Source organism: Microchirus variegatus (assembly GCF_963457635.1).
Source record: "Microchirus variegatus genome assembly, chromosome: 2".
Classification (NCBI taxonomy): Eukaryota; Metazoa; Chordata; class Actinopteri; order Pleuronectiformes; family Soleidae; genus Microchirus; species Microchirus variegatus.
This window is the reverse complement of record NC_139803.1, coordinates 25,410,921-25,435,318: the sequence shown is the minus strand read 5'-3', so window position 1 is coordinate 25,435,318 and position 24,398 is coordinate 25,410,921. Positions and strand designations below refer to the sequence as shown.

Genomic DNA, 24,398 nt, shown 5'->3' with positions numbered 1-24,398 from the left:
TACTTGAGAAACACAAACAGTGGATAAATAAAGGCATTTTTCCACTGAAAGTCTCTTTCAAGCAAACGCCTGACAGAATGATGCTGCTGCTGCTGCCACCGCCGTTGCTACTGCTGCTACAGGGGAGTTGTACAGTAGAAAACTAAGACATCATACAAAAGGCACAGAGGTAATCCCTCTGTAACTCATATACTGTACACAGCTTAGAGAGAGTTTTCATGAAATATTAAGGAATAATGCTGCAGAGACTCAAAGAAGATCGATGATTTGGTTAGCAGGTAAAATGAAATGGGCAAAGGCAAGGCAGAAATGATGCAATGGTGAGAGGAGGACAGCAAGAACAAGATATACCACTGTGTGTGTGTGTCTGTGTAGGTTTTTTTTTTTTTTTACCCCACTTTGAGATCAACCTTCAACTTCAGTGAGAGAAAACAAGTGAATGGAATCAACTGGTGAGCAGGAAGGGAGGAGTGAGGAGGAACGAGGGGACAAGAGTCGAGTGCATGCAAGCCAGAAAAGGAAACTCAGGAGATCAACCTCAGCCAGAATCAATTTCCCAGACCCTGAGTTCATTTCATCAATCAGCACACAGATAGAAGCCTGCACACGGGCACGCACACACAAACACACACCACAGTGATGACTTGAACTCATGCCAGGCAAACACTAATGTCCACCTCAACCCTTCCTTCCTCCTGCATTGGTATAAATGGCCTGTGCACTGCAGCATTTTAACAGCCAGTCATCATCCTTGTTCCAAGTGGAACATTCCAGCAGTGGATCCAGTTAACGATTAGCATTTCCTCATCTACCGAGAACTAGAAGGTCGTCTTTCTTTCTTTTTTTTTCTTTTTTTTAAACATTCTTTCAGCACAGGAAAATGAAGATTTTGCAGCAGCAGAGTAAGCTGCTACATTTGACAGATGGAGTGACAGTGTGCTAATAGCAGTAAAGTAGCAGCAGGCCACCATCTACTGCACTGAGTATGATGATGGTAGTGGTGTGCTGCTTGGTTGCACCCCCAACAACCCCCCACCACCCATACTCACCCACTGCATTTTCCTACTGAGGCTTAAAATGTTGCTGCTCTCTCACTGATCTCATGAAATTTTTTTGTGGAAGCTCAACGTTTTCAAAATGTAATTTGCCTGCTCTGGGAGAAACCAATTCCCCACGTGGGAAGGGATTACATAGCTAACACAAATACATACAAGCAGGGATCTGGCACTGAATTAGCATCATGGAGGTCTGGTTGGTATGTGAACTCACTGCTGTCTGAAGAAATTATGCAGCATATCTTTGAACATTGAGGTTTTTCCGGCTTATTTAAAGCTGCAGTGAGTAACTTTTTGTGATTTGTTTGTTTTGTTATTGGTGTAATTCTTATGCCTCTGTTGGGCCTTGTGGATAGAAATGACATAACTATTAATTGTTGTCATTTTTATGATTAATCATTTGTATGCTGTCAAACAGTACTATCAGACCTGACTGAAATCACTTCTGTTTGCACTTGTCTCACTTTAGTGTGGCCTCCATCTGTCTTCATGAGAGAAAAAAACACTTCCTGTTTTGTGTAAACTCATTTGAAAATCGTTTGAATGAAAAGGACTATGTTTTTTTTCTTTACTGACAACGTGACCCTTGCATTTTTGTGTATTGTTGATGTCATAGCTCTCTAATCTAGAGATTATACTCTAATCCCCACTAGTTTTGTGTGCATGTCCATTGTCCATTTTCGGGGGATTTCTTGAGATGAAGCTAAAAACTAAAAAAAATGTGTTGGGAAAGTTCTGATTCTGTGTGGATAAGGCCTACATTTACCATTAAGACAAGGCTGTGGAATAATTTGGTTTCATTTGATTCTCAGCAACTAAATAAATAAGCATATTTTCAGAAAACGCTAAGGCATGATTCATTTAACCTCAGTAAAGCTTTAGCTGTCTGGGGCCACTTGAAGAGTATAAGAGCAATTGTCTGAACAGCATTTGGGAGCCGCACTGAAACCCTGTCACAGTAAGTGTTTCTGGCTTTCTGAATGTACATGTTACCACTTGGATTACACAACAGCCATTCAGTAAATTTAAGTGGCACAGGAGCTTTAAAGTGGATGTTAATCAAATAAGAAGAGGATGGATGTGCATATTTTATGACAACACAAGTGAAGAACTACAATGCTATGACGCGTTCACGCTGTCTATACGTTTAAAGTAGTACCAGAGTACCTTTCCTAAAATTATGATGCCATTTTTCAAAGTAAGGTTGACTTTTTACATATGACCTTGTTTGCAAAATCCAGTGCTTAAAAAGTAATACCTTTCTGGTGTGGAATGAGAGCTTTAGCTTTGATGTTTAAAAATATTAAACCACTAAGCCCCCCCACCTATAAAAAAAATAGAAGGACATGACATTGCTGTCATCAATGATCGCTCCAGTGTTGTTTGTCACACATAGATGGATGAACAAAACACTCAGGGACACAAGGTAATAACACAGAAAAGGCATTTTTCATTCTGTATGACCTTTAACTGGGTCTGCTTTACTTTTCTAAATTGCTGATAACAGTTGGTAAACTTTTTTTTTTCCTGCAGAACAAAAACCTAACTGTGCTTTACCTTGATGTATAGTTTTGTGATGGAGGACTGCAATAGTCCCTCCACAAGGATCAGGTTCGCTTCAGAATGTTCCTTTCTCCACAATTTGACCGTCTATTATTCAGCCTTAAGAGAATGCCTTTGTTGTGGTGACTGCAATAACAAAAGGTCACATTTTTTTTCTTGTTACGTTATATATGTACTGTTTGTTCAATATTGAGCAAATGTTATGGAACAATTTCCAGCGGTGTTGTTGTTGTTATTGTTGTGAAAGTTCACAGCAGAATGTTTATAACGATGTCAAAGTTCAGGTTCATGCGTTGCACTTGTAGGTTCCTTATTTTCCATTCATCTCAATATTGAGCAAAATAAGTGGCATTACCGCTCTGGCAATGTCGGAGAAGCCTTATGTTCTGCTCAGATATAAACCCATTAGAACTTTTGAATGTGAGTCATCAGTGTTAAAGGGTTGAATGGTTAAGGTTAAGTTGACTTAATTAATCCTTTTAGGCAAATGTGTCCTCTACAATGGACCTTCTCAGAATGAGGAGCAGTGGGTAGAAAGTGAGCAGCATCCACAGACCAACTCCAGATTGAGTGTAACTGTTAGGAGAATTACCTAAACATGTGTTTTGATGTGTTAAGAACAAAGAATATAATTTAAATTTAAATCCCTGTCTGGGGCCTCACTGCAGTACCTCTATTGTCCACCAGTGGGTCATAACCAATTTTAAAGGTCCCATATTATGCAAAATCAACTTTTTAATCATTTAAATCCTTATATTTGGGACTCTGGAGGTGAAAAACGATGACTCACTCATGTTTTTGTGGTCCTCCTCAGTCTAAGTACAGGAGATAAAACATGCAATGTTGACCCACTCACTGGGACGTCACAATGCGCTAAATTCCTTGAATTGTTGAATTTGTTCGTAAAACATGCGAGAGTGCTGGAGAGGGCAACCGCTTATCCGAAAACCAGAAGTCCACAAAAAGTTCTATTCTTGGCTCCACAGTGCAGCACAGAGTTCTACACAAACCTCCAGCCTCAAAGGATTTATCTGTCCAGTGGATACATGTTATATATGATGGCAATGTGCCTGCTAGAGCCTGCAAATGATCACTTTTCCAAATGCTAACTACTGTTAGCTTCCTGTAGCCTCTTTGGCTGATGTCATTTGCTGTCCCTTAAGTTTCGTTTTACTTTTTCGAGGACCGAAAGAGATACTACTAAACAGAGCATTCTGAACCGGGCTGTTTTGGTAGGGTGATTGTGGTGCTTCATCCTTCTGGTATTTTGACCAAAGCATGTCACAGACATGTTCATTAGGACACCAGGGAACCAGTTTAACTTGGAGAAATAGGATATAATATGACTCCTTTAAATCCCTGTCTGGGGCCTCCCTGTAGTACCTATATTGTCCACCAGTGGGTCATGACCAATTTTAAAGTACTGCTCCAGACAGTTCTGTAATGTTTTGGGACCTGTCATTTCATTCAGAAAGCAGTATACAGTAGTAACATTATTTTTGTTCCAACACTGCCCTTGATCAGAGAGAGAGAGTTTTTTAAGTAATCTACAAAAATTGGGGAACCTTTTAGCAGTCGATTGCTTTAACCTATAAGACTTAATTTACCTCAATTTCTGCAGGGAAGCCTTTCTTAATCCCTAAGAATAGAGGTGTGTGTTTTTTTGTTTTGTTTTGTTTCGTCAATTTACCACCATCAGTGAGTACTGTCATCAATGCTCGAGTTCCGATTAACCGTGTAATCTTTAAGCACACTGTGAGACCTTTGCACGGCAGCCATTTTTGTCAGGTCACAGTAGGAAACTCCAGTGTAAGTAATCAAATGATTGATGACAATCGTTAATGTGATCAGTAACACCTGTGCTTTTCCTGCTATAACATGTGACTCACTCACACTTCTTTTGCTATGGTTTAATTCTCACTTTGTGATTAATCATTTGATTTAACAATTGTTCATCTCTTATGTCTATATGTTTTTTTTACCTATGTAAATGCCCTTAAGAACGCAGATCTTTGTGTCCTGATGTTATTTCTGATAGACTCTCGAGCATGTGGTTGTATAATCCCACCCATCCTCTGGTTGATGGGTCAGAAACCTTTTTTGTGTGTGCATCGCATGTACATGTGGAAAGGGTGAGACAGCCTCTCCATCATTCCTTTCCCTGAAGAACCATTATTTCAGTATTTCCAAAGAGGTGCTGAGGGGAGGGAAAAAAAATCTTGCATTTGTGAACAAAGAGTGGAAAAAATGTCAGTGCCTGGAGAAAAACAGCTCCTTAATTGAGAATGAATCAACCTCTGCCTTTAGCTGAATGTCAAAGGGTGTGAATGGAGATTGGCTGCAGATAAGGAATAATTACAACAACGCTGCTGGACTGTTTGTGTGTGTGTGTGTGTGTGTGTGTGTGTGTGTGTGTGTGTGTGTGTGTGTGTGTGTGTGTGTGTGTGTGTGTGTGTGTGTGTGTGTGTGTGTGTGTGTGTGTGTGTGTGTGTGTGTCTGTGCAGGGTCTAGTTGTTTTTTTATCGTGCATGCACTCTTGTTTGTGTATGTTCCAGTGTTCGAGCAGGCGCAAAGGTGTGTTTGTCAGTCTCCCACTGTGAGTGTGTGTGGGCTGCTTAATGCGTACGAGTATGTTTTGAATAAGGAACAGCCAGCTGGTGCTGTTTGAAATTCTACGTTGGTGCCAGTGAATTCAATACAATCAGTCCTTCATCTCCACTTATGATCACAGAGATTTGAAACAAACACAACTCAACATTTGAACATAATTGGAGGGTCCATTACATTTATGCTTTATGGCTGTACCGCTTTTCCCTCCTGCTTTTTAAGGATCACAAATTCATTTGATACACTCAAGCTGAAGATTTTTCTCATTGCCTTTGGCTTTATCCTGGTGCTGTTTGGAGTCACAATACAACTCTTATTCCCTTTTATAATCCTAAGACCTAAAGAGGATCTAAACATTGTTTTTACATACATCATAGCTTCCATCGTCAGGATATAAGTGTGCAAACTTTTAAAAAATTTAGATGGAATACATAATTTTCTGTGTACAGTGTGTGATGTTACTAATTTTAGCAATTCAGGAAATTTTCTTCTAATTATGCCTTTTACCACCTACTGCACTGTAATGGCTTGGAAATAGCTTTCTTCCAAGGGCAGTCAGGCTCGTATTGCTCTTTGGAGCCTTGGTAATGGGAATGAATGCGTTGCTTGACCAATTAGTATTCTGTTCATAAATCTTGCCATTGGCATTTTTAAATCTTTAATGGCTTTTAATTTTTCATCTTGTCTTGTGAACACTCTTGTTTCTTCCTTACTTACTCACTCCAGCATTGTTGTGGGGAGATTAAATAAGGCATAATGTCGTTCAGTGCCATTAATATGCAGGAAAGATTTTATCTGAGTGGACGCACGCCGCTGCTACCAGCACATACTTGCATCCCCTGAAATGTGTTGTAGCGTTTTGCTGTGGTGCCTGTGTGTATTGGGATTGTCTGCATGGAAGAACATTTATCACACCAATTACAGACTCTTGCCTTGGGTCATGTAAGACCTGGCCTGTAGTCGTGTAAGTATTGGCTCTGATTCATTTACATGATTAATTTGTCCTGTTGACAAAAAAGAAAAAAAGCAAGAAAAACAAGCGAAACAATTTATTCAGTGTCATTACAGATGCAGGTGTTGCTGCTCCAATTTGACGGATCCATTTCCAAAAGCATAACTTGTAAACAAAGTGGAAATAGGATCCTTATAGAAAGCTGATTATAGTATAATCAGTTCAAAATGTAAAAAAAGAGGAAAATAACTTTGTGCTTCGTCTCTCGCACAATCCCAAATGATTGTATCATGTTTTTTTTTCTCTTTGATCCTCCTCCATTCATGCATTTTCCAAACCTTGCACCTTGCAAACAAAAGCAGCCGCATTCACTGGAACAGCTCACTTCCTTTTCATAAAGTCATTTTTCTTTTTTTCATGGACTCTTCAGGCCATGGTGGAGACGGTCAACAATTTGCTGCAACCACAGGCCCAGGCGGCGTGGAGGGAGCTGAGCACTGGTGAGCAGCTGAGGGCCGCCACCATGTTGCTGGACACGGTGGAGCAGGGGGCCTTTGTCCTGGCTGACAACCTGCTGAAGACGGACATTGTGCAAGAGAACACCGACAACATTCGTGAGTATACAATGAAATACTTTAAGAGAAGAAGAATCAGATTTTTTCTAAATTAGATATTCTGCTAATACAGAGTGGCAAAGGTGACGAGACCGTAAAGTCTTCTGTAGCTCTTATCCATATTACTCTATCTCTTTATTTTATAATATGAATAGACTCATAATAAAGTCTAGTCATGGCTGTCATCATTGCCTTTATTTTACATTTTATGATGCTTTAAAACTCACAAAGAGTGCTCTTTTTATATCATGTAAAAAAATGACATTGTTAACGTGAAGTGTCGTCAAAATAAAAGCCTAGTCCTGCCTTTATATTAAGATGCGATTGCTGTAAAGCCTATCTTGAAAGTGATGAGTAAGGGCTGTTGCTCGGTGCATCTCAAGCAGCTCCTTGCAGCAAAAGAACAAAGGAGAGCAGTCCGTCCAAGTTCATGGCTAATCCCAGTGTGATGGACCAGATCTGTGTATCTGCATGAACTAATTATTTGCCAACAATTTATTTAGTGTTTGAGAAACAATCTGCTTATCTATTTTACTTGTCAGGGATGAACACAACAAGCATGCCTTGGTTTGGTCGTCTTCGTTGACATAATTAAACCAGCTTGAGACAGAGTTTAGTTAATTTCTCCTCAAGTTGGTGGAAACTTGCTATTATCTCAGTTGGAAAACTCAACCCAGTCAGTTATGATGAGTTTAGACAATTTACTAACGAAGTGTGAAGAGCTGAATGAGCATTTGGCATTTATTTGAAATGTTCTCCTGTGGTGTTTTCCCTTCTGTGTGAAGTGGTTCATCTTCTCCTGGTGCTGTCCATTGTAAAGGGGTTGCAAAGATCACCACACTGCTATTGATCAAGGGTGCTGTCATATCGATGGCAGAACTCTTGAGGCTGTGGTACAAGTGTGAAGGTCACTGGATTGACGTTTTCTCCCCCCACAGGAGGTGGGATTTGGCAGGGCTGCTTATGGCTGATGGCAGTAGGCTGCAAATTGACAATTATCTCAAATGATTGTGTTTATATTCATGCCAATTATTAGCTGGAATTAACCACTAGTCAAGCAGATCAGGGATCAGTGCTCATCATTCACTGGATAAACACCAAGTGCAAACATAATGGAGCTTATGTCATAACCGTTGTTCCTCAGTGGCGCTTTTGAAAATATGGATAGAAATATCAGAATTTATTAAATCTGCCATTTACGTTGAGAATCATTTACAACATATAATACAGTGATATTAAATAACTTTCTGCAGACAGTAGCTACTGGCGAAAGGGGAATTAGGAAAGAATAATGTTATGATTTATTGCTCTCTTCTCTGAACATGTTTCCTTTTTCAAGTTTCTGCTGCCATGGTAACCTAAAATATAGGTCTACTGACTTAAAAGGAAGCAAGCGTAAGGAGAATTAATAAAATGGATTTTACTGTATCTGGCACACAATTCATCTGGGTATTAAGGAGATTCTGGGCTCAGTGAAGAGGGGAATGAGATGATGCCTGCACAGCTTTATAGCGCATCGTGCTAGCCTGGTTAATTATGTGCTGGTGACATGTTTACTAGGCCTTATCTCTCTGTTTGCTCGGCTCATTTTTTCAGCCTGTTGGCTCCTGCAATCCCTCATGCCATGTGGGGAAGTTAAATGAGGGCAAGGAGGCCCATTTAAACATTGATAATCCCTGCAGTGGCTAATTATTGATCACTAACACTGACTTAAAAAGTACTGTGAAGTGTGATTCATATGCAGGTGTACTGTACTGCAGCTCACACACACATTGCACCTGGTGACACAGCTATCAATGTCAAAGCGAGCCGCCTCCCTCGCTTTGAAGTCGATCGTCAACCGTAAGAATGGTCTTGTTCCAAGTTTGGGCTTAAACTGATCATGAGATCTATTTTCTTTGCTCTCAGAGAAAAAGGATCGCTTCCACACCCATTGTGTCTGTGTTTGTGTTGACACATCACAGTGCCTGTGCTTGTCTTTTCGGCTTTGTCTGCAGGAGAGGGTGCTTCACTCTCTGCATGATAATCTCATGAACAGATTTCTGCCGATTAGCATGTTATTTCAACCGGCTTTGAAGGTATAGCCTTTGGGTGCAACAACTACTATGGCATCAAAGAAATTCCCTAAAGCCCATGGTAAGCTCTTTTACACAACTACACAAGGGGATGGAGACCGAGAGAGAGAGGGAAGAAAATGCTTCCTTTATTCTGAAGGCAGGCTTGGAATCCAGGGAATGATGAGCTATCTGGGGTATTGTCTTAACTAAGTTGAAGAGGAATGTTTCACCCAAACCCTCCGGCCTTTGCAAGAGCACGAGAGAACTTTAATACAGGTTTTTTTTTTAATAGCAGGTATGAGAAACCTTGGTGTAAGAACAGAGACAAAGGGAGGATTTAATGTGGCCTTTGTAGCTTTTCATTATCAAGGTGAGAGGTGTCATCGTCTGTCCACACAAGCAAAGTTTCCATTTCTCACGGCTGACAGAATTGTGTTTTAAGTTGAAAGAGTTGGCTTTTATAATAATAATAACAAATGGCTTTTGAAGTGACATCCGGCAGTGAAGTTTTTGCAAACACTGATACACATATGAGGCAGGAACCAGAGAAAACTAGTTTATTATTGAAGGTCCAGATTTTGGAAGCGCGCACAAAGAGCATGTTGGGTGCACAACATTTCGACAACCCGACACTCGACCTGGCAACCCTGACTCCCCTACCCGAAGGACCTTTCAGCTGTGAGCTGCTCGAACCAGACGTGTCCGAGCGAGCTGTAGCCACGTTCTCTTCTTCTTTAGTAGGAGTGTACTATTCCCTGTATCCAGACTTATATTGCCACCTAATGGTGAAGTGAGATACTATAGGGCCCTGACGCAGGAGTATAACAGGGTCTGCGATATGGGAGGCACACTTATAGGAAGTATACCATGGGCTTGAGTTTCATTCGCTTGTCATTTTGGGATGAAGGTCCCTGTCCTTAGCCCCTCCCACCAAATGAGCCGGGACAGATCTCAACAGATCAGCTGAAGCAAAATTGATCACAGAGCACTTACTGTCTGACTTTTTTTCCACAATTTATAGGCATATACAGCACGTTCCTCTGATATGCTTACCTCTTATCAATCTTATATTATAATAATCAAGTTTGAATTGTATTGAATTATACATATTCTGGGAAGTATAGAAGTTTATTTCCATTATGCTGAATACGTTATTATGGCCAGACATTAATGCTTACATCAGCGTTATTTAAGAAATGCAGCTCTGACTGTATCACCACATTGTAAATGTCAAATTAAAATATTCATACACCTGAACAAATTAAATTGGACTTCTCTGCCACTGCTGATGAATGAGACGGGTGCTTGCAAGCTTGAAATGTTTCGTTAAACTCAAGCTGAGCACTGTTCTTAGAGCGATGGCACAACATATTCTTGTATATAGATATATTATTTGTTACTCTGTGTCTATTTATTGGGAATGGAGAGTTCTCATAAGCGTGGTTGATGAACACTGTGTTCCACTCGTCACTGAAGATGATGCATTTTATGATGTTTTTGAATTTTGAGTGGCACCTGTGATATGAGAATGGTCACAGGCCACCACTGTATTTAAAAAGGGCCCTCACGTCTAGAATTGAAATATTGCAATACATTAATCAATGCAAGTTAGACAGTTAGACATACAATTCTTGTAAAACTTCCTTTAATTTATTTCACCTTGCACTGTACTTCAGTGTATGTCAAAAACAAACAAACTTTTGGGCATGTTTATTTGCGAAAGCTGCACAATAACAGTGAAAAGATGACATTCTTTGCCTAAGCTACAGCGTCAGTGTGTGAATTTACAAGGGAGATGACACCACAGTGATGGCAGCTTGTTTACTTGCAATGTGGATTAGTCGTCTTTCTCTGGAATATGACATTTGTGCAACTTATTTCCTGCAGCACTCTCTGGCGCTGTAATGACTCAGTGGGTTCATCCTGGAGCACGGGGAGTTGAGGTGACATTTAGGAATGCATAGACTTCACACAGGTCATCAGTTCTTGAGATTAGAACACACTCCGCTGCTTTATTAAACTGAATCGTATCATACTGTAATAACTTTGATGGAATGAGCTTTTCATTCCAGCCTGGCTGCGATCAGCAGCTCGTTTTCCTTTGCTGAATGACGCCAGACTCTTTGAACCATAAATTAGGAGCCTGCTTCAGACACAACAGCTGTTTGAGCTGCGGCAGAAGCGAGCTCATCCTCCCTCACTGGTGTTTATCTCCTCATATCTCTCGCTGTCTGCTTTTCCCGAGGAAAAGAAATTATCCCTTGAAATTAATTCATTCCTTTTTCTCCCCCAAATTGTAAAGACAACCTTGTTTCTTCTTCTTTTTTTACAGTTTAAGAATAAACAGTGTCACCTTAACATTTGATTATCGCTTAATTATGACATCTGTAGTAACACACACACACTTGAGAGGGAAAGCCTTCAAAGCGGTGAGAATCAGAAAGGTTGTGTTGTCCAGCGCTTGCTGGAGATGCACTCAATAATAAAATCAGCAACTGCTGGAGGGTGGCTCTTTAAAGGTCCCCTATTGTGAAAAATCAACTTTTTGATCTTTTAGTACTGATATTTGGGACTCAGGGGGCCATACCAGTCCCCAAAATGTGAAAAAACAAGACTCAGTCATGTTTTAGTGGTTCCACTTTGTGTAAGTATAGGCGATAAAACATGCGATGTTCCAACCTCCCGACCAAGTGACGACAGTGCGTACATTTCACCGTGAATGTTGGCACCCCGCCAGGCAGAGTACTTCACAGCTCGTAGCCCCCCCTTGTCCCTGTGAAATCGAGATTGCAGGCGAGGTGGAAAGAGTGAAGAGAGAATATCATTATTTGTTCAAAATGTCTTTCCATTTTTACCCGTTTTTTTGTTTGTTTCAATATTTAAAAAGTTATTTAAAGGTCGAGTTAAACTCATCGACAGCTCGTTAAAATATAATCGAGCAACTTTCAGTCACTTCATTCAAATCCAAATGCCGGTGATCACACAATTTGACAGACATAAAACAACAAAGCTGTGCGCTGAGACTTCTGCAAAATGCTATGTGTGTGTGTGTGTGTGTGATTTTTTTTGTATTATAGAACACAGATTGATTTCTAAATGTTGTCATACTGTGGTTTGTCCCGTGTATGTGCGCAGAGCTGGAGGTCGCAAGGATGAGCACAGATGGAAATTTGCCCGATCTGAAGTTCCCTCAAACCGGAGGACAAGGCAACGCGATCCACCTCTCTGCAAACACCTTAAAGCAGCACGGACGAAACGGTGAGCTGTCAAAACTTTGAGCCGGCTTTTGTTGTTCCCACATTGTTGGTTTGAAGTGTATTCATGCCTTTTGTACAGCGTAACTCGGTGTAGTGTTCAAGTTGGGCGATAAATCAGAAGCTTCTCAAATGGACTGTCATTTGATTCTAAAAGAAATTCTGTTGCATGCAGAAGATCCTCTGTAATTAATCAAAAAAAAAAGTCCACTCTTTGTTATAACATTAAATGGAACAGCAGTAGTTTTATAGGAATTTCACTGCATGCGTTTGTGAATAACTTTGATATTGCTGTCCAACTGCTCTGCCATCTTCAAAAAAGGCTTTCACTCAATAGAATTAGTTAAACTAACCGTAAATGAGGCTCTTGGATTGGATTATACATAGCTATCTCCAGTAGCAAGGCACTTCCAATCTTAGACTTCATTATTAGCCCATGCAAATCAGAATTGACTTAAGCTGTGTACAGTCTTCTTCCACGACTAGATGTCTTAGTCAATGTCCAGCCGTCCTCGGGTGGATCATTAAAGCAAGACAGCGGGTTTTTTCCCCATCAGACGGTGCTATAGCACCCAAATTGTTGTTTTTTTTCAGAGTGCGATCTCAGAAACAGCAGGATGGATCTTTCTTTCATATCAGTGCTCAAACGTAATACAGCAGGTGGGGAAAGAGATGTGTAGGAAAGGAAAAAGTGCCTTGCCTTTGTCACTGCAAATAGAAAAGTAAATTTAAAAAAAATGTTTGCAGATGTGAGGGAGGTTTCCCCTATTTTCTTCTATTTTCCTTTTTAAATCATCATTATTATAAACAACTTCACATTCTTGTGTAAACTCCTGGAGATTATTTCCAGTATTAACATGAATAGTATTTCCAGGGTGCCGCTATAGTTCAGCAGCTACATTTTTATCATAACATACAAATATATATACATATATATTATTGCCTCTTATTGACTATCGATTGGGTGGAAAAATAGACCACATACATTTTATCACATTATCTCCTGTAGCTTAGACTCATACATCAACAGAATCGCCATTCTACAACATACCAATATGTTTCAGACGAGTGAAGGCTGCCAGCCCGTTGGCCACAGCTTGGGAAAGACCCTTTCCTGTGTTAGAATGGCAATGAATGACCATGTGCATTTAACCATAAATAGGAAGCTTTTCTGCAGATGCTTTGGCTTGAGCTGAGCTCCTGCATTAGAAAGATACACCAGCAGGACACAGCTTCTCCAGCTGTGGTTTTCAGCTACAGCTGATTCTTCAAATGCCCTGCACTGTACACCAGAGGCTACTGCCATCTACCTACTTTCAGTTTTTGACACCTTAATATACATAGATATATCTGTATAGACACTGTAATGTATTTTTTTTTTTTCTTGTGGCTTCCCTCAGCCATCAACTAGTGGCACATTGATTGTGTGAAATTTTGGCAGCAAATCAATGAATGCATGGTAAACACTGTGTTATGTGAGTATGGTTAGTAATAGAACAACATTTTATTATGTATCTACTTTTTTTTTATTTTCTCATAGTGGATACTCACATTTTTGAAGTTGAAGTGGCCTCCAAAACCCTTTTCCTGAATTTATATGTTAATTAAAGGATAGGATAAAGAAAAAAAACTCTCCTTATGTCACTCAAGTTCTTTAACTAAATGGAGGAAAAACCTGTGCCCAACCATGGCCCTAAATCTGTAAAAGGCTGTTTCAACAAGAAATTAACAGCCTTTATTTTGAAATTTGCTTGGCACTAACAGAACACTCTTACTTTTAGCCACTTGGTGCATTTGTTGTGAAAGACTTAACCCTCTGCCATGTGTTTCTCTCTCAGGTGAGATCCGTATAGCGTTCGTTCTGTACAAACACATCGGGATCTACCTTTCCACGGAAAACGCCAGCATGAAGTTTGGCAGTGAAGCCATGGCGACAAATTACTCTGTCATCGTCAACTCGCCTGTGATCACGGCTGCCATCAACAAGGACTCGAACAAAGTCTACCTCTCTGACCCGGTCATTTTTACCATCAGGCATCTCCAGGTAATCTCCTCTCTCTGTGTGTCTCTGTGTTTTATTTGAAGGCATTTCCTCTGTCTGTAATAAGCTCTTGGTCTCTCGCACAAAAACAGACATGAAGTTTCTTGACAAAAAAATGCCATCATGACTTTCTTTTTCCGCCAAAGTGCGACAAAAAGTGTGCAAATCCCTTGTCAAACCAAGAAAAATCAAGTGAAATTGAGGAGCTTTTGTTGAGAGGCGATGTGTGAAAAAAAATGAAATAGCAGCAAAACAAATTGCTCACATTGTAACGCTTATTGTCATTTATTAGTTTGAACACATACCAGCTTGATCTCCTGAACAAATAGCTGTGTTATTTAGCCTCACTGGAGGCTGGTTAGTCATTGTAGGTGTCGCGACTTCTCACTCTTGACTCCATTATCTCCTCCACACTCCACTACCCTCAGAATATCCCTGTTTTGTCTACAAACAGTGCCTTCAGCGATTATCAGGCATGCCGAACAATCGTAGGAGAGTTGCAGTGGCTCTCTCTCATGTGTAGGAGGAACCTGGAAGGGGAGCAATGGTGGCAGAAAAAACAGAGCACAGAGAGTAAAAGGACGATAGCTTATGGATGTCAAAATGAAATGGCTGGAAAATGTCAGGGAGCAATGTCAGCATAGTTATTACAGTGACTCACCTGCCTTAAGTGTAATTTGTAATTTGGACTGTAGATTCAGTAATTTTACTGTTGGTCAAATGTTGGGGCACTGGCGCTTTTATACCCTTGTCTTGTTCAGCTCAAATCATTTCAATAAAATTGTGCCCTTTTGGGAAAGTGTGTTTTCTGCTCTGTAACGTCTTCTTCCGCGTATAAAACCTGAGCGAACCAAGGGAGCTGCCACTACAGTTGTCATTTAATCATATCAAAGAGCCATAAACACACACATTTACATATAGAGTGCATTCTGTGGTACTCGGTGGGCTGTACAGTAAATCATACAATAATCATGATCACAGTTGAGCTTGAATGGATGCAGTATTGACGTTTTTTGTGAACGGAGCGCTTCCTCGAGGCTGCTCTGTTCTCTGGCAAACTAGTTTACATCACAGCACAATATGGTTATGGTATGGTATGGTATTTGTCTGCTAATAATTTAATTTTAATAGAGCAATATTGTGGGGATACAGTAATTGCCTTGTAATAGGGACATAAGGGGTAATTCATTTTAGAATTTATTGGATTATATTTCTTTCAATAATTTATAAACTTTTGAATATTGCACTGATAGTACACCTGTAGTAATTCTCATTACTAAGCTATTAACTTTTAAAATAAATAACATGACATTATTACGTAACATTATCTCCTTATTAACACTGTAATTACCAAGCTGGACCTTGTATTATAAAGATTTCCTCCCTTTTACAAAATTATAACCATAATATACATGTGATGTAAATGACACCTATATAGTGTATGTACTCCATGTATACAATGCAGTATACGATGCTAACAGTGCATTGACATTGACAGAACAAAGACATGAATTCTTTTTCTGGCATAACTTGAGCCTGAAATGATCCCGTGTTATCTCGACTCTTCTGAGCAGGGTGTTCCTATTCCTCAGGCTGCCCACAGTTAAGTCTCCCTCTCAACCATTAGGTTTTGGATCACTGGTCTTCTGGGATGATGAGGTGTCCTCTAGTTATTGTTTCGCTTCCTTGCTTCGCCACTTAATAGTACCAATTAAAGTCATTATTGGGACAGAGGCTCATCCCTGCCCCTTGCTGTGGAACATTTTACACAGCGTTTGGGTGTGTGAAGGTTAAATTCAATCAGCTGCAAATTTGCATTCACAGAGGATAAACCTTATTAGACTAATTACCCGAGAGCGAGTGTGAAACTATGAAAAACTCGGGCTCCTCACAGTGTTTATAGTAAGAAACAGATACATTTAACCTTGGGTGGTGTGAGTCACTGAGGAAAGGATAGTGAGCGTGCTTTTCCTTTTTTTCCATCTCTGACGCTCCAAAGGAAAATTGGGCTCAAGAGGGGAAGACTGTTTCTGTATCTATTTATCAGCGGGTTATGTTTAGCTGTGCGTGTGCGTTACCCAATCACAGTGTTGCCGATGACTTTTACAAAATGGCAAGCGAGATAGCAGGGGAGGCGGCCTTGTGGTTAGGGCCAGAACCCGGCGTAGACAGAGGCAGTTCCCATTAAACAGTAGGGCTGTCCATTGTCACGCAGTGAAAGTGAAAGTAATAGGTCAAAAAACACCAGGAAAAACAGGCCTGGAGCTGTTTTATACAGTACGACAGTAAAACCACCTGCTGGTCGCTTTAGAATGGGCATGGATTTGCAGTGGGGAAAATAACTGCTTCGATCTGCTGCTGTGATTAAATCCACATCATTGTGTTTGACAAACTAAGGGGTACATTTTTCTTTATCTGATTTCTGATCATTCATTTCTGTTTGTGTTTGCACTCCCAACAGCAATCAAAGGAGAGCTTCAACCCAAACTGTTCATTCTGGAGTTACTCCAAGAGAACAATGACCGGTTACTGGTCGACGCAGGACTGTCGTTTGCTTGGCACGAACAGGACACACACCACGTGCTCCTGCACCCATCTCACCAACTTTGCTGTCCTGATGGCTCATGTGGATGTCAAGGTAAGCCTGGTCTTCCTTTTAACATGATGCAATTTACAACATTCTAACAGGGAAAGGTTCAGGTTGTATGTCGATTTTTACGCACACTGTAATGTAAGAGACTGTTTCCTAGCATTTTTGCCATAATACGGCAACGACAGTAATGTGATCATCATGCCAACGTATAAGAGGAACTGTATGCACTGCAGTACTGTTAAGTTTAAAAAAAAAAATAATAATAATTGGACTCAGAACCACTTCATATATAAGAAATATGAAGTATTTTTTACTGTGTACTTTTTCAGTTATCCAGGGTCAAATTTCACTTTTTGTAACAAAAATTAGTGCAATTTTCATGATTTCACTTTCTTTGGACTCAGTATCTCTTGTAATTCATATACAATAAATATGAAGTATTTTTAGTGTGTACTTTTTTAATAATCCAAGGTTAAAATTCACTTTTTGCAAAAAAAAATGGAGCAATCATCCATTTTTGATGAAGTTTAAAATCCTTCTTTTTTTAGTAGTTTATGATTTCACTTTCATTGGACTCAGTACCACTTGCACTTCATACTCAAGAAATATGAAGTACTTTTATTGTGTACTTTTTGAGTAATCTAAAGTTCACTTTTTGCAACAAAAATGAATGGTCATCATCATATGAAGTTTATAAGATGAACAGATGCTCAAAGTTCACAGTCACTGACCTTCACATACAAAATCTCATTCAGCATAAAATAATGAGATGATGACATCCACATTGAAAACAAACTCAGGAACAGTATGTCAGTATATAACTGCCTGATGCATGTTGCATTTTTATTTTAAGCATAAGCTAAAAGAGCTGCCACCTGCACAAGATCTGTGGTTCACAGACAGACTGGTGTCTGTTTTCCACTGACAACCAGTGTTTACATTCAAAATAGTACATCCCTCGCATATATATACACATAGCTTTCAGTACGTCTGCACCAGTCCTCGCTGCTTCCCTTATTAATGCATGTATGTATTTGTTTATTTGTGTGAATTCAGGAAGGCAGAGGAAAGAAAACATTTTCATTGACACAACCACATAAACAACATCAGTGCAGTCATAAGTGCATCACAGGAGTGATGTGGACCATTAACAGAGAGAGATGCTAATGAAAGTGGAAAAAAGGGATTTTTACCTTGAGATTTGTGTGGTGTGATTACTGTGGGCAGATTGCAAAGAAGAGGACAGAAATGGAGTCGGAGAAGGAAAATGTGAGAGAATTACTGTTTAGGGGAAGAAGTTGTTTTGATACTTACAGACAGCTTAATTATTTCTGTCATGGGAAATTTGAGGAGCTCGCTGCTGACATAGAGTCGTTTTTGCGATCTGATATGGCATCTGTCTCTGCAGAGCCTCTGTTCTGAATCAGTGGGAGCAGAGAAAAGAAAAAGATAGAGTGCCGTCTCACTGCGTCCTGTTGATGACACCACTAGACCCTCTCTCAGCGACCTCTATCCCTCACTCCTCCTCTGTGAGCGATAGAGACTCCAAAAGCACAAATACGTCCATGTACACAGTCATACATTAATGATAATTCCAGTGTCCTTTTTTTTGTACCTCTATACACATGACTTTTGTCGTCTTTGATGGTGTGGTTTACTTGGTGCTGAAGAGAGCCACTGTTTGTCACTCAGCGACATGACTTTCAGAGCCACTAAGCTTTCTGCAGTGCTGAAGCCAAGTCTGGAATAGAGAGAGAGCAGCGAAGAATGGGAGCCTTCACACAGTGAAAGCAAAGCAGCACAAGAAAAAAAAAAAAAAAAAAAGAAGAGAGAGAAAATAAGCAGTAAAAGGACCGCTTTCAGTCAAGCCAATCCCTAACATTCTTTCAAAAAAAAAAAAAAAAAGCCTGGCTTTCTTGTGGTGCTGCATTCACTCACAAGTGGACAGTGGTTACGCCCCAGTTCTGACTGACTGTGTTTTCTCCACTTTCTGTTATTCTTTATTCATCTTTTGGACTTGGCCGTAATAAAAGGCAGCATGTTGGGTGCAGCTGCTGAATGGGAGATTCTAAGGCTTTTTATTTGACGAACTGTCACTGCTGTGTGTGTGTGTGTTGTATCTCAGGATGCGGTGAATGGAGGGGCTGGTGGGAGAGTGGCTGCGCAAGGCATGGAGAAATTTTATAAATTGAAGATCTGTTTTTGTATCCATGGCAACAGAACATACCATAGCTCATCCCTGCTTTGTTATTACTCATTACCCCTCAGAGCAACAGATTATATTCTAACCTTATTTATTTCTCAGTGGCATCTTAGTAAGAAAGAAAAAAAGGACAGGGAAGCTGTAATTACAGTTTTCCTTTGGAGGACAGTGTCGCCATCATCTTTCATCTTGTTTTTTTGTCCATCAGATCATGCACATGCTAGTTGAGTATAATAATAGTGTTATGCTGAGAATTCTAAATGTTCTGCCTAATAAGCTGTCATCTGTATCATACGGTGTTATAATTGCACTCAAAGTGCCACACACTCCACTCAAATTAGAAGTTTTTGCCTGCTTGCACGTGACATCGTGAACGCCGTTGTTTTGTCCGTGACTGTGAATCAAAGTTGGCGCCGCAAGTTTTTTTTAAATTCAGATATTTCAGCTCTTATCGAGGAGAAAATTATGAAAAGCCAGTGCAGTGTGAAAAAGTCGATTTGTAGAAACTGATTTTCTTTGAGTTTGAATGTGATGCGTCGTCATTCGGACATAATAATTAGACTTTCATCATGTATAATCAATGTTTTACAGTTTCAAAGCTGGTTTTGACGCCACTGACTTTTATTTCCTTTTCTTCTTGCTCTCTGACCAATAGCATTTGTTATAAAACTTATGTTAAAGGTAATTAATATACTTTTTATACAAGATCCTTGTAATTGCACTCAACCTGACATTGATTGCAAGTGTGGGCAAGGTTGGAAATATTGCCCACACAAAACACTTTAACTCAAGTGTACATTACAGATGTAGAGTCTGAGATTATTGCATGCACTTTGAAGTCGATCAGTTTCTCTGAATAATTCCCATTTGAATATTGTCGCTGAAAAAACGCTGCCATCTTGGGAGCGAAGATTTTAAGAACTGTGGTAGTTTCTGATGTAAAACTAACCGTGAAAAAACAACAAAAGAACGACATTGCTTTCGTTTGTTCGACCCAGCTTTTATAACCTATTGCGCCTTGTATGCAACTTATTTGAATCACTTGATGACACACCGCAAGCTCTGGCTGTGATGTGTAACGTGTATGCTGTAAAGTAGAATGTTGTAGTTCTTTTTTATGGCACGGACCAGAAACCAGATGTTACATAGTGCTAATGCAGGCAGTGCAGACCTCAGACTTTGACAGAGGTGACATTCACACTGTTGTAAGTGGATGTACCATCAAAATAATCCTGGGGATATTATTTGAAGGTTGTAATGCGACATTGTGTCACTTTAAAAGGGCTGTTTATGGGATAGAATTCGGTTCAGGTTAAAGTGAGGTGAAGGATAAGTTGTGATGGTTAAGGTTAGGGACACGGGAATGCAGTGTGTGTGTGTGTGTGTGTGTGTGTGTGTTTGTGTGCGTGTACCTGTCAGTTACAGGTGATCAAATAACCTCCACTTGGACAATCACAATGATATGAAGTACTGTCACTGCTGCCCGTGTCACCACTCAAGCCCATTGTTTGCTCATTTTGAGCTCTTATTCCAGAGAGCTGCTGATGCCTCAGACCAATGCTGCAGCCTGTGAGTAAGAGAAGCGCCGTTGGTCGCATAAACAAATTCAACACTGTACACTCGCAGTCAGCAGCTGCGTGCGAGAGATTATGTGTCTCTTTTGTGTCTTTTCAGAATGATTGCAAACAGGGTTTTTTTTGAGGGAGCAATATGAGAGTGGGAGTACTTTGATGTGACTTTGCTACGACAGATAATTCTTACTTTGAGATGTCTGTTTGTGAGCCTTGAGACATTCACTGCAATCAAAGATGCTTAAACTGTATTGGAAATAAAGTCATTCCACTGAGCTCAGTGTTGAAAGGCAGGATTTAGCTCTGTCAGTGGAGGCGTTTAACTTGCACGCCACATCGTTTGACTCGAGTATTACTCGATAATAGCGGTGATGTTGACTTGTTTTGTGTTGCACGGATTAGTCTCTTTGTTGCGTGAACTGTTCTGGGTCACTTTGTTCTCGCTTGAGTTGATGCAGGAGCTGAATGAATGTCACAACAAACTCACCATGGAGTTGCATTTCATCAGGGTCCACTTAAGACATATTTTTCAGATTCCCTAATGGCTCATACTCATTCAAGCTGCGCGGGTCCCTTATTGAACCCTTTCCTTCGAATTTAAGTCTCCCATTTGTGAGAATAGCTAGTGGACAGTAAAGGGAAAGAAAGAAATCTTTTTAAATATGGGCTAAAGCACAAGCCCCAGCACAAGAAATATAGACCTGCTCTGGTTCCTCCTACAGGCTATTATTTACATAGCAGATACGTGTGCTGAGATAGGCCCCAGGGAGGCATTGAGCTACTGGTAAGTGGCACTGTTCCCGACAGACCAGTAAGTATAAATCAATGGCGCATCCCGCTGGATGATGGAGGGTGTGATATTTGGGTAACATTCATCACTGTCCTCTCGCAACATCTACACAGTGGCACCATCACACGCTAACTATGATGAGAAAGGACAGTCAAGGTTAGGTGTGTATTTTATGATGCAACATACTGTACAAGGATGGTGCAGCACTGCTCACACAGTAAGAGTGATGTTATTTATAAATAAATAAATAACTCCATCATTATGTTTCAGGCACAGACAGGTAAGACCATGTTGAATGCCATAGCAACCTAAATGCATGGTGGCACATTACACCATGGCTATTGCAGCTTCGGAAAATAGTGTGACATTCACCGTAGGTACATGTGCTGAATGTCAGCTCCAGCAACACATGCAGGAATCCATCTCTCAGCCCCATGAAATGTGACAACTTTTGCCAGGGTGTTTGATTCATATGCCCCCTGTGCAACTGTTCCTCGTCCCTATGCAGATCATAAATCCTTGGTCATACCGCAGGTGAAATTGTCACATGACTCCCTGCAGTGGGCCACTGCCCCTCAGAGCAAATGTCTGCCCTGCCTGACCGTATTTCATGAGTCAAAGCCCGGGCTCTGGAGGCATGTATGGAGATTTATGCATTTTAATTGGATTGGCTTCATGGCCCCATGCTGAGGGCGGTTCTTTGAGATATTAACAACTGACACACGCTTCCCTTCACCACATAACCCTTTCCTCGTTTCCACAACCTGATTTTTTTTAAAGGTTTTCTGTTTTAAATGCACGGTCCTTTCTGTCGCTCGTGGTTTATCAACCAAAGAATTAACAAAAATACCTAGTGCTGTTGAAGTAAAAGCAAAGCAGCTGATCTCATACTCAATAAAATATATCACATTAGTCTCAATCTGTTTAGATAATTTAATCCAGAAATGTTACAAATGATATATTGAACTTTGCAGAGGATATTGAAGTGTGTATGAAGTCATTCTAGATGGATTGGCATGAATGACCAGAGCTCAATGCCACACCTGCTCCTCCATGGCAGTGTCTGGAAACCTTATTGTGTTCCAGGTGAAAACACATGAGTGACAAAACCAATCTCTTCAGGTAGCGCTTCGATATGAAAATCAAATAAATATATATATATATATATATATATATATATATATACATATGTGTGTTTAAAGAATGAGGGTGAAATGTGGGAGAGAACATTTGAAAGATGAATCAAATGTGTACAGACGTGACGCTCTGCTAAGTTACATGGATGCTGCTGTATGTCTTGGCCACTCTTACAACTCACAGAGTGGATTCCATCTACACTACACCCGTGTACAGATTCTCATGATGGAACCTTGTAGGTGTGAAGTTAGGTGCAGTTGCTCTGCAGATCACATACTTGCCATCCTGTCTGTGCAGAGCCCCCCCAGTAAAAGGAAAGTTTTCACACGGGGGGGATGGTGACATCTCAGCCATCATCCACCTCTTCGAACAAAGAAATCATGCTTTGGTAAATCCATCACTCAGGTGGTGATGCACTCCTGTGTCCCTCCTCTCACTGTTTCTCACCTCCTCCACAGCTTTGTTTTCTGATCCTCCATTGCCTCTCTCTTTCTCTCTGACTTGGGCCCCCTCTCCAATTGAAGGTTAGACTGTGATGGATAGAGCCTGCAGCCACGGCACAGCTCGCTTAGACCTTAGGGTCACTCGCGGTGCACCGCAGCTATAGTACCACCCACTGCATTATTACCTGTGTCATGCAGCTGACTGGAAACAGACTTATGTGTCGCATGCGAGCACAGACATCAGCATCTGTTGCCACCCATTGCATTGGCGTTCCTCTCAAAGAAAGGAGGCTGAAGCCTCACTTGGATGCAGACTGGCATAAACACACGTCTGCCCCATATTCCATCTGCCCACCCCCCCACCCCCATCACCACCACCACCACTCTGAACGTATACACAACGGCTCATCAGGCAGGGAAAATCAAAAGAGCGATTTCCCCAGACTTGAGGAGCACTGCGGCTGTTATTGTACCAGAGCCCCTTAATGATCAGCATCTGTTCCCATCTCTGCTAGCATTAGCTGTGCTTCCACGAAAACAAAGGTTCTCCGCAATACTTCATCTCCCAAGATTCCTCACAGTAACCTGATTGGTAGGGTGGGTGGAGGAAAATAAAGCAAAAACACCCAAGGGATGTTGGCTGTCCTTCTCTCCACACAGGAAATACTGCTGACTATAGTCAAAAGATGACTTAAAGAGGTGCTTGTTTGAGAGACATCACCGACATTCAGTGTGCTTGTGCAGGGTTATTTCTCAGTGTAAGCAAATATTTCCATGGCTTTTGTTCTAGGTTATAGCTCAGAGTCATGCATTATTTGGTGGAGGCCAAGACAGATGACACAGCCTTTGATAACAAAAGGCAAACTACTTAAAGTTAATATACAGTCTCTGACATGTACACAGTTAAGGGGAGAATACATATTTAAATGTGCTAGTTTTCCACTGTCTGTCACATGTCTGCCTTAAACTAACTGTCGCACTCTTCTGTGGTGAATTATGTTTGATCTTCATTAACACTTGGTTGCAGTCATCATTAGTGTTTAAGTAAAAAAGTTTCACTTAAACAGTCGTATGGACACAGCAGGGATGACAGTCAGTTTTAAGGAGGTTGGCAGATTTTTTTTTTAAACATCACCTACACCTCCCCCATGTTCCCTTTTTTTTCTTTCCTTTTTTTAAATCAATGCCCAACAGACTGAAAAAGAGGACAATTCCTTTGGGAAATTAAGAAGCCTCACAAGCTGACCAAAGTGTGTGGATGCAGTAATTATGTTTAGTTAATAAATCAAGATGTCACTCTCTGATGTTAATCCACGTTTTTTCATTTATATATGTATTTGTTTTTTATTACGTTTCATGCCCAGTTGTCTATTTTGACAAATCATTTTGTTTAAAGACTGGTAAAATGATACATAATTAAGTGATAGTGACATAGTGAACAGTAATAGTGCCTTCCTTGATTCCTGATGTGTATCGCACTGGGAGTCTGCACATCTGCTGCCGTAATGTTGTTAAATA

The 24,398-nt window shown here is 40.5% G+C and overlaps 1 protein-coding gene across 1 annotated transcript in view; it reads left to right on the top strand.

Moving 5' to 3' along the window:
• LOC310942810 (adhesion G protein-coupled receptor L3) overlaps window positions 1–24,398 on the top strand; it is a 198,404-nt gene that overhangs the window by 143,434 nt on the left and 30,572 nt on the right. Inside the window, exons 12-15 of the mRNA XM_083908251.1 lie at window positions 6,608–6,791; window positions 11,984–12,106; window positions 13,941–14,146; window positions 16,605–16,781. Of these exons, the coding sequence (XP_083764377.1) occupies window positions 6,608–6,791; window positions 11,984–12,106; window positions 13,941–14,146; window positions 16,605–16,781 (690 nt within the window). The remainder of the gene's footprint in view (window positions 1–6,607; window positions 6,792–11,983; window positions 12,107–13,940; window positions 14,147–16,604; window positions 16,782–24,398) is intronic.